At 39.3% G+C, this 11707-nt stretch overlaps 1 protein-coding gene across 3 annotated transcripts in view; it reads left to right on the forward strand.

Annotated features, from left to right (window-relative positions):
• The first annotated feature begins 4092 nt into the window (after positions 1 to 4092).
• The window catches only part of LOC143026268 (proton myo-inositol cotransporter-like), a 352850-nt gene continuing 345235 nt past the window's right edge, over positions 4093 to 11707 (forward strand). For all 3 annotated transcript variants that reach the window (XM_076186368.1, XM_076186370.1, XM_076186369.1), the window contains exon 1: positions 4093 to 4912. In XM_076186368.1, coding sequence (XP_076042483.1) covers positions 4752 to 4912 — 161 coding nt within the window. In that variant the 5' untranslated portion in view covers positions 4093 to 4751. The remainder of the gene's footprint in view (positions 4913 to 11707) is intronic.

Genomic DNA, 11707 nt, shown 5'->3' on the forward strand with positions numbered 1-11707 from the left:
CTCAAGGTATCTGAGGAATTGGAAAATAAATTATTTGATATGTTCCTTCATCCATATACCAGAAAACACATTAACACTGGATGGGCCTGGTCAGCCAAGGCATGCACCCACCCTATACTCATCCAACACCCACTTGTAGTTCTTTTTAATTGATTTTGAATTTGATTTGATTGAAATGAACCCAAAAAAAATCATGAGTTGAACTTTATCCTACAAAAGTTATCTAACAGTCAGGAACACTTCTGCATCCACTTTCAGTCTCCTGTAGTTTTGTACTGCCCTCTTCTTTCCAGAGCTGGTACACTCGTGTGTATGGGTATTTTGTACATATACAGTACAGTGATTTGAAGGCATTGGTTGCAAGAAAAATAGGAACAAGGAAGAGAGTTTTTTTTTTTTTTCTCTCTCTCTCTCTCTCTCTCTCCCCCCCCCCCCTGAATGGATGGGGTGGGGGTGGAGGGTACTAGGTAATGAAGTAGTAAGGTTAAACCACCTCTAGTTGTGGAAATGTTATGTCCCACTTTGCTTTTAACACAAGCAGAAAGAAATAATCATTCAAATGTTGTAGATATAAGTAAAATTGGCTAGTATATTGCCTCATTTTTCTCGCCGACTCCAAAATTCCTAGTGCATGATTCATTGCCATATACTTCCTTACCTTAGAATTGAAATCAACTACAAACATGTATACTTGTTAACTATTTTCTTTATCAATTGCATTGCTTGATTTATATTGTAAGAATCAGTTTCAGGTGAAGGTAGGGCTGCATCAAGGCTGTGGACATGGATGGGGTGGTATGGGAGGTGAATGCAAAAGTAATGGGCAGGGCATTGGAGATGTTTAGAGATAAGGGGAGAGGAGTGGGAAGTGAGCCAATTGTTTGTGAATGATGCTGCTCTTGTGGCAGGGTCAGAGGGGGGATTAAGGCAGTGACGGAATTCGGAAAGATATGCAATTGGAGAAAGTTGAAGGTAAAATGTAGGTTAGAATTGAAGTGATAAGACATACAAGTGGAAAGGATGGCAGTTTTAAGTAAATCGCAAAGGAGAGAGGCTGGAGGAAGTCGACAGTTTTAAGTATTTGGGGTCGCATATGGCAGGAATGTAAGGAGTGGGGAGTGGAGGAAAACTAAACTGAGAGAAGCAAATAAGTATCTTGGGGAGATTGAAAAGTGTCATGATAAATGGGTATCTGGGAATGGATACAAAAAGATTATATGAAAGAGTGATTGTGCATACAACACTGTATGGAGTGGAGACTTGGAATGTAAGAGGCATAAAGGAGAGGTTTGAATGTGTTTGAGATGGTGTCTGAGGGTTACAAGGTTGGATAGAGTGAGAAATGAGGTGAGGTGAGAGTGTGGATGGAAAGGGGGCTGATGAAAGAGTATTGGGATGGTTTGGACACTTGGAAAGAATGAATGAAGAAAGATAACAAAATAGGTGAGGAATGCAGAACTTATTCAATATATTTAGAGGATATATATAGGGTACCCAATGATACACTCAGTCATTTAATGGTAACCCATATACTTATGAGGAATTTTCCTGTTTGATATCAGGGACATGCCATTTAGCAGTGGGTCCTGCGACTGTGTGTGCAAATTGCTCTTTATTCCATCTTTCATAATAAATCTGTTCAAAATGGGTGGCCCAGCAGAGATTTTCACATCTATAGACATAGATTTTGTGGTCATTAAGATTCTTGAGCCTATCCACCACAACAAGGTGTTATCTCAGATAGAATATATATATATATATACACTGTGACAGGTTTGAGGAAGGTAGAAGAGAAATGCACGGGTCTAAGGCCGAGTTTATTCCTGACCGGTTTCGCTTATAGCTTCTTCAGAGGATTGATGCTCCTGGATAACGCTGACCGTATACATAGACCCGATACCACAATCCCATGAACTGGGCAGAGGATGCGAGTGGGTGGATAGAGACCTGTGAATAATTAGTTAATTGAAAATAAAATGAAAGAGTAAATCTATTTTATTTATTTTAATAAAATAGATTAAGTCTTTTATTTATTTCTATAAAATAGATTAAATCTTTTTTTTTTTCAATGAATTCATTATTTACAGGCCTCTATCCACCCACCCGCGTCCCCTGCCCAGTTCGTGGGATTGTGGTATCGTTATCTAGGAGCATCAATCCTCTGAAGAAGCTATAAGCGAAACCGGCCAGGAATAAATTCGGTCTTAGAACCGTGTCTTTCTCTTCCACCTTCCTCATATATATATATATATATATATATATATATATATATAATATATATGCAGAAAAAACCAGTGGTTTTTTCTGCATATTATTTTCACGTGTGCCTTGTGAATTACTGCAATATATATATATATATATATATATATATATATATATATATATACACACACACGTGGAGTTAAAAACGACAGCATTGTTGTAGTTCAGTTTTTTCTTCGTATTCTCGATTTTCCTGATTAGAGATTTTCCATTAACCGGGTGAATTGAAACTAGGTCTCTATTTTTCCATTTGTTCTTATTTGAAATCGACGTTTCGCCTTGGAAAAAGACATTATCAAGATATAACTGAAATAACAAAAAATACATGGTAACAGTAAAGGTACAAGACAATATCGAGATATAACTGAAATAACAAAAATTACATGGTAACAGTAATGGTGACAAAAAATAATAAAGATAATTTTGTGAAAATAAATACGAAGACTTACATTTAAAGGGAAGAGAGAAAGAGGGGAGAGTGACAAGCCGAGGATGACCGATGTATATATACCTAAGATCAGGTCAGACAATAGGGATCTCAGAGGTCAAGGGGTAAGGGGGTGGGGGAGGGTCAGGCGGGTGTGGTCACCGAGGGTGAGGGAGGAGGAGGGAGGTGAAGGGAGAGAGAGAGAAGGGGTAGAGGGAGGGGGGAGCGTTTTTTTTTATATATATAATGGGATAGAAGAGATTAGATTGCTCTGGATGTTAATGATTGGAGCTTTGTCTTTAATGTGAAAGGCTTCAAGTAATTGTAGTCTCCTAGGGTCATTACTCGATCCAATAATTTTGGTGTTATTGATCAAATCATCCCTTCTGAGTGCAGCGTTATGGAAATTCTTATGATGTTCTTTGATTGCTCCCTCTTGTAGATGTAATGAATATAACAATATAAATATCAACATTAACATCTAATGAAACTGACAAAAACAAACATCTTACTGCATAAACAAAACCTAATGTCACTTGACGAGCCCAGGCTTTGCGTGTCGAGGAAACTTGTAGTATAATTTTTGTCATCGCTGCCAATCCCGCACCTCCAATTACCGCCTCCTCGCCGCGTAAGGTGAGACTCTTAATTATTTTTAATTTGAAAATATCTTACCAAATGATAACGTATGTTTCCACATTCTTATTTTCTTATTGAATTATTCATCTATATACGTACATATATATATATATATATATATATATATATATATACATATATATATATTATATATATATATATATATTATATGTATATGTATATATATACAATATATATATGTATATATATATATATATACATATATATATATATATATCTGTGTGTGTGTGTGTGTGTGTGTGTGTGTGTGTGTGTGTGCATTTGTTTGTTCCTTTTATCTATCCGTGATTTTTGTCGCACCCCATAAAAGGAGGACAAATGCAAATCCGTCGTGAAGTTGAGCCGGATGGAGGACAAGGTGCTCTAAAGGACTGTTCGACGTAAAGCCGGACGTCTGGCCATCATAACTAATGATGATTTCTGTCAAATTTCTTTAGATCTGTTTCCAGTAATGTCATTGTAATGTCGCCTCTTCGCTCCTCCAAAGTTTGTGTGTATATGCGTGTCTATATTATGAATTTTGTTATTGTCTTCATATTTTTTGTGTGCTTGAGCATAGATATAAGTATTCATATATATTCATATTCATGCATCTATGTGCAGTTAAGTATTAAACGGGAAAAAAAAACATGTAGAGTTGAGACACAACAATTGTCAACATTGTGTACGACAGTTTCTGCACGTCTGTATGGGCGTCGTATTGTGAATATCAACCCGACCCGGGTCCAGCTGGACTCAGATCGTACCGCACTAGGTACATGTAAACACAGGGTGACGTGGGAAGAAGAAACAAAGTTTTTCTTTGTTGTTATTGTGACTGACAAGTTTGGAAACTTTGTATTTGTGCTGTCAATGCTTTGAGAACCAAGACACAACATCCATAGTCTATGGAGTCCAAGTGACAATGCCATTCGCAGACGAAATTTAAGTGCAAAAGTTCATAATTTGTGAAAAAGTTTTGCGTGTCGATGACAAGTGTGCTAAGTCAACTAGTTTTAAGGCTATGATAGCTTACCGTCAACTGTAGGGTATATTCTGAATGAATTATTATTCAGATTTATAGCGAAACCGTCGTATCAAACAATTTTTTTTTTAACATTTAGTACTGACGAACCGAGGTGGTCACAAGTGACCCGAGCTATCAATGTAAACATTTACCCGTTTGATCCTGCCATCGCAAGTGGTTCAAACCTCACCTTCGGTACAAGTAAACATAAACCCCAAAGCAGCCTCTGGATCTCGTACAAACGGTGAATGGTGTTCACCAACACCGTTAAATCTGTGCGTAGTTGTGTCGAACACTGTAAGGAAACGCGTGTGAGTTTGCAATTGTGTCGTGAATCGTCATCGTCAGGGTCACAGCACCTGGTTCAACTCGCGGGCGTTGACCTCGAAGTCCACGATGAAGTTCGGAGGCACTTCGGAGGAGAGACAGGTGCTCGGGGTGTCGCCCACCCCGCAGCCGTCCCTCTTCATCTACGTCCTCGCCTTCTTCAGCGCCCTCGGAGGGTTCCTCTTCGGTTACGACACAGGGGTCGTGTCAGGATCCATGCTCATCATCAGGTAAGTCATGCACGAATGGAATTGTCGGTAGGCCTTAGCCAAAAACAAATAAATAAATAAATAAATAAAATTGTGTCACCGTGCCGCGTTTGCTTCGTTCTCACTTCGCACGACGTAAACCCTGGCTTAAATCCAGCCTGTACGGGTGATCACCACTTGTCCTGGTAACCCAAGCACATAGGGCAAAGGTGATGGTCTTGGTGTAAAATTTAGTACACATTTGTACACTATAGTAAGTCAGAAGATACCGTCAGGAGTCACTTAACTGTAGCCTTCGACCTGTGGACTCGAACAGCCGGGGTAAGTTCCAATCATGTTACCAGTGACCGTTCAGGATTCGAACCCGGAACTTGATGATTCTAAGATGAGATTCATGTCCAGCACACTACAGCGGTACAATATATATATATATATATATATATATATATATATATATATATATATATATATAGATATGTGTGTGTGTGTGTGTGTGTGTGTGTGTGTGTATATGTTTATATATATGTGTATGTAGGCATGTATGTATATATATATACTCGTATATGTAGTTATTTATATATATATATGTATATATATATATATATATATATATATATATATATATATATATATATATATATGAGACTTATCTCCCACTATCGGAAATTAGATTAAGATTAGAAATTAATACATCTATATTTCGGCCCTTTCTGTGGTCCTCTTCAGCTGAAGAGGGCCACAAAAAGTGGTCGAAGTATACGGATGTATTTATTTCTAATCTTGTTTTCTGATAGTGGGAGACAAGTTTTATCTTTCTAATGTGGTACATTACTCCTCTCTGATATATATATATATATATATATATATATGTATATATATATGTGTGTGTGTGTGTATTTGTATCATATATGTGTGTACATATATGTATATATATATGTATATGATATATATATATATATATATATATATATATATATATATATATACATAGCGTGTGTGTGTTTTTTAGAGTAATCTTGTGACTGATCCCGGCAGCAGTATCTACTGTATATATGGTTGTCGAGTGTCAGGGCGGGATGATAAGACTATGACCTTTCGTCAAATGTCACAGAAAGTGTGGAAAGCCAATAAGGAAGCGCATCACTTTTTATAAGAAAGATTCTAACAACATACATAGAGGTGGTCTGTGGCATATAATGCATAGCTTTGGCTTTGGTGGGGTATTGGTGAGGTCAATGAAATGTAGATGTGAAGAAAGTAGGTAGCAAGGGATGAATTGGGTCTTTTTTCACGATGGTTGGTGAAGGTACAGGAGGGATGCGTTTTGTCTCTGGTGCTGTTTATCATCGCCTTAGGATGGGTGATGAGGGAAGGGGCGGGGAAGGGACCCGGGGAGACATTAAAATGGAAGGAGTGGACCGAGTAGCTAAATTATGGAGATGATATCGATTTGTTTCCTCGAGAGTGAAACGGAAGATGGGGAGCGAACTAAGAAATTGAAATGAGGGAGTGAAAGAAGAAGATTGACGATAAGCTGCAAAGAAATTTTAATGAGCGAAGAGTATGTCTGCGAATAAAAAGGTTTAGAATAGATTTAGGCCAGAGAATTGTGATTATTATCACAGTGGAAATGTAGTTAGAGATAAGGGATTGTTGGTAACATCAGATAAAGATGCGATTAAAGAACTGATGGGGAGATTACAGTCAGAAAAAAAGGACACCTGAGTCACTTGTAATGTCGAGGCTGCTATCAAGATTAAGAAAAAGTGAAAACATTTAACCGATAGCAAACCCGATAGTGACACATGTCCAGGACTTATTCTATGAAACCTAAGGACCAGGTTAATTGTGTACATTTTGAGAATAATGTTCAGAAATCAGTCTGTGGCCAAGGAGTACAGAAATTAAAACTGCAGAAACTTTTGTGGATTGTGACTCAACAGCCTCTGATAAGTTATATAAAATCAGTCCAAGTGATGTGGGCTGGCCTTGTTATCAGAGTCCCCGTCAGAAGATGGAAAAAAAAAAAAAAATAGTGGACCATTGCTGCTGGTCATCGTCCAAGGGTAGGACCTTGTCCAAGATGGAAAGTTGTAATTAGAGAAGATTTAGGAGAACCGTAATGGGGTGTGGAGATGGAAGTACAGAAAAGTTGTCAGAGAACTGGGGGAAAATGTTCAATCCTTTTGTGTGTATGTGGGCCTACCCTTAACGTAATAAAATCGCATGGCGATAGTCAGAATAGAATCACTGAAGGCATCGACTTAATCAAAGGGTTGATGGAGATTGCCCAAGAACCATTCAGCACGAAGTCCTAACTGAAGCTACATAAAATCACTTGACTTTAGTCAGAAGGTATCTTACAAAGGCGTTATCGCATGGAAGAGTTTTGTCGTGATGAATACAAGAAAGCTATCTAACAATTGTTGATGAAATAAGCCATTTGGGCTTTCCAAACATTAGGCTGATGCAGTTCGTGATAGTCAAGCAACACATAGTGCATCCGCTGGCTTATCCTTTCGTTTTTATCTTGGGTCTGCTTAGCATGAGACTGCCCGTCCGTTCTTTCGCGTGGTTAGCGTGACACTAACCAGAAGGCTTCAGTCATCAAGTCTTAAGCCCCTGTCACGTGCACGAGACTCAAGTGAGTTCGTTTGAGTAGAAACGACTTAGGTTATAATTTTTTATTTTTCGAATCTCCGAATGTCAAATACCAGACACATTGTTGAATTGTCCTTAGGGAAATCTAGAATATTGTAAGCGAAGTCGTTTTCCAGCTTTTCAAATTCGCAACATTTGACGTAGATTTTTAATGTGTGACGGAGTGAACTCACGGGCACGAAGACCTCGGGAGTATGTGCGTAGCTGCGAGTCAGTGGGTCGTTCATAAAAGCCCTTGTCATGAGCAGGTAGCAGTCGATCCGAAGTAGCCGATGACTTCTGAGCAGTTGTGACACTCGTGTAGTCACCTGCTTAAACATCCAACTCGTAAAGCTACAGGTAACGTAGTGATCACGGCTGTAACATGCAGGTTGTTGTCGTCGTTGTTGTTATTGTTGTTATTATTGTTGATAAGGTCTGGGCGACGTTGTGCTAAAGACGACAGCGGCGGGGATGGGGGTGGGGGTGGGGTAGTGTACCATAAGCCGTGACCCCCCACCCTCACCCCCTGAGTGGGATCGTATGACGTCAGCCAGAATAAAATCCATAAAGCGCGTCGCGGTAGGGAAGGGCTGAATCAGGACAGTCTCGATCTCTCTTCGTTATTGACGTCGCCACGGGCTGACCAGAAGCGAAGTGATGCTATCGAGCACCATTTAGAAAGTATCTGTTTAATAATTGATAGCCAGCATGGATTCAGACGAACACGTGCTCGCGTGACTAACTTACTCGAATTCTACAACGCAGTCATCTCAAATCATGACGAAAGAAGCAATATAGATTTAATATATCTAGAATTTGAAAAGACTTGATATCGTCCCACACGAAAGATACTTGCTGAATTAGCTTCACAAGGAATAAGTGGTAACCAATTAAGCTGGAGGACTAGTAATTGGTTAAACGATCGTAAACAGAGTTGTTCTAAATGGCAAAACTTCCAGACAAAAAAAAATATATATATATATACGAGTAGAGTTCCTCAGGGTTCCGTTCTTGGGCCACTTCTATTCATAGACCACGGACTGAAGTCTATTGTCTCCAACTTTGCTGATGATACTAGACTGCGAAATTGCAAAATATTATTTAAACCAATTAGATATTCAAAAATATTTCGATAAACTACTGCAGTGGTCCGAAAAAGGGTTAATGAAATTTAACACAAGTAAATGTAAGGTTATGCTCATAGGTAGAAATAACAATAACTACGATTACAAGTTATTTGGAACTAAGTTAACAAAAGTGGATAGTGGGAATGATCTTTGCGTAATTATCAGTAATGATCTGAAATAATCTAAGCAGTGTATTTCCGCCTCAGAGATAACAAAAGTGGATAGTGGGAATGATCTTTGCGTAATTATCAGTAATGATCTGAAATAATCTAAGCAGTGTATTTCCGCCTCAGAGATAACAAATAAGATTCTAGGACTGATTGTTCGATCTTTTGACTTTAAAAGTCCATTTGTCATTAACAAGCTATATAAATCGTTAGTTCGTCCACATTTGGAATATGTAGTTCCCCTGTGGCCACCGAATCTTATTAATGAAATTGACAGATTGAAAAAAGTACAATGGCGAGCTACCAAACTGATTCCAAACATCAGAAACAAATCATACGAAAATCGACTAAAGCATATGAATCTATTTTGCCTAAAAAAGGGTAGACTCGGGTGATTTTATACAGGTCTTTAATATTCTAAATGGAATTGACAACATCAGAAGTAACAATATTTTCATACTGAATGCAAATCAGACAAGAAATGTTCTCAAATTGTCAGGAAGTAGATTTAATTTGGAAGTGGGTAGAAACAACTTCGCCAATCGTGTAGTAGATGAATGAAATAAACTTCATGCAGAGGCAGTGCAATGTACCTGTACAGTTCGAAATTTAAAAAAATCATTTAGGTAAACACCTAAGCAAAATGCTGTAATGTTTGCCATTTGTTTGATTTGATTTGTTTATAATTATATATTATATTTTATCATTAATTTAATCATTATTTATTATGAATTATTATATGTTTGTTTATTATTTATCACTATCGGTATTTATTTTTTCAATTATATATTTTTTTCACATCCGACCTAGTTATGGACCAAAAGGTCTCCTGTCGGCATGCTCGGCCTTTGCACGTGGGCCACGGTGCCCAGTCAGGACCCGAAGAGGGCTGCGGATGATGTTGAGTCATTCGCCGGACCCACGGGGTGGGGGGGGTCAAAAGAGGTCCCAGTACGATGGCACACTGCCAAATTGGTTCTGGTGACTGTTGAGGCTAGGCCAACCCTCCACAGTACACCGCAAGCGATTTGAACGACTTCGTGGAAATCACATCGAGGTCTGTAGCAATTTGGTCCCCAGGGTTCTTGGACCATCGACCTCCTTCTTTGGGAGTTCTTGGGTCCTCGGCGTCTCTCCCCACCATTCATGCACAAATAAAACAAATAAATAGAAAATAATCGTCGTGGGTTGTTGCGACTCGGGTAGTAGTTGTCCATCTTGTGGGCGGTTCCGTCAACCACGTTGGAGGCCGCCCACGCCCACCACCTGAGTCGAGAGGGACCGTCACAGAGAGAAAGAGGATCTTCGGTCCGTTAGTCGGTCGGTCGGTCGGATGCGCAGAACCACCTGTAGCTCCCCTCGGTCCATTTTCCTTTTCGAGGAAATCCTCGTGACCCATTTTCTTTGAGAGGTCAACTCGGACATCTCCCCCCCCCTTCCCCCCCGACCTGTGTACCTTAACTGTGCCAGCAGCTTTGGAATCCCATTGCCCCCCCCCATCCCCTCCCCTCCCCCGGGTCCCCCGTCAGCGTCTAATGCCCCCCCACCTCCCTCACCTAGAATTAGCCAGAATTAAATCATGAAAGATGGCTTTCTGGGTTCCTAAATATTTTTCTTTATTGACATTCCTACGAACCCGAGTCACTCAGTATTCCTTTATATTTGGGGACGAATTTCTATAATTTTTTTTTATTTTTTTTATCACTTTTAAGTTCCACTACCTCTCCGCTCTGTTGCTAACCTCCTTATTTTTCTCCTTTATCGCCTCTATCACAGCACCTCTTCGGTGCGATGTCGTCCTCACGGAAAGAAGCGCTGGTCATCGCCGACGATGCACCAAATATTCATCTCCTCTCCTTCTTCCCAAAATTTTCCTCCTCATCTTGCTCCTCCTCCTCCTCCTCCTCCTCCTCCTCCTCCTCCTCCTCCTCCTCCTCCTCCTCCTCCTCCTCCTCCTCCTCCTCCTCATGTCTCCTTACTCCTACCCTCTCTCCCTTCTCTCAGTTCTCCTCTTCTCGTCTTCTCTCTCTCTCTCTCTCTCTCTCTCTCTCTCTCTCTCTCTCTCTCTCTCTCTCTCTCTCTCTCTCTCTCTCTCTCTCTCTCTCTCTCTCTCTCTCTCTGTCTCTCTTTCTCACTGTCTCTCTCTCTCTCTCTCTCTCTCTCTCTCTCTCTCTCTATCTATCTATCTATCTATCTATCTATCTCTCACCTTTCTCCCACTCGCTCCCGCCCACTGGTCCCCCTCCGGCCATATCCTCTCCGTTCCTTTCCCTCGTAGTCGTGATCTTATATTCCGTTTGACGAAGAAAAGCAATTCAAAGAGGATTGGATAGCAATGAGGTGGTGTCCTTCTGAATGAGTTCAAAAAACCTACCTTTCTTTGGTTTCGTCGAAGCTATTTCTAGAATGAGCTGTGATCACTCGATGAGGAATATATATATATATATATATATATATATATATATATATATATATATATATATAATATATTTATATTATATATATACATATATATATACATAAATATATATACATATAAGTATATATACATGTATATATATTATATATATATATATGTATATATATATATGTATATATATATATATATATATATATATATATATATAAAAGCAAAAAGTTGGAGTAGAAGGTACGAATATAGTACATTTTTTCGCCTATATACTGTAGACATCTTCCCTGAAGATGTCTACAGTATGTAGACGAAAAGATTTGGACAAAATGCATCTCTTGTTTCTCAGGATTTTGATATTTATGTACTCGCGCGTACACATACACGCACACAGGCACGCACACGCGCAAACACACACACACATACACACACACAAACACACACACACACACACACACACACACACACA

The sequence above is a fragment of the Oratosquilla oratoria genome, chromosome 6 (genome assembly GCF_046742065.1).
Source record: "Oratosquilla oratoria isolate Oo_2021 chromosome 6, ASM4674206v1, whole genome shotgun sequence".
Lineage (NCBI taxonomy): Eukaryota > Metazoa > Arthropoda > Malacostraca > Stomatopoda > Squillidae > Oratosquilla > Oratosquilla oratoria.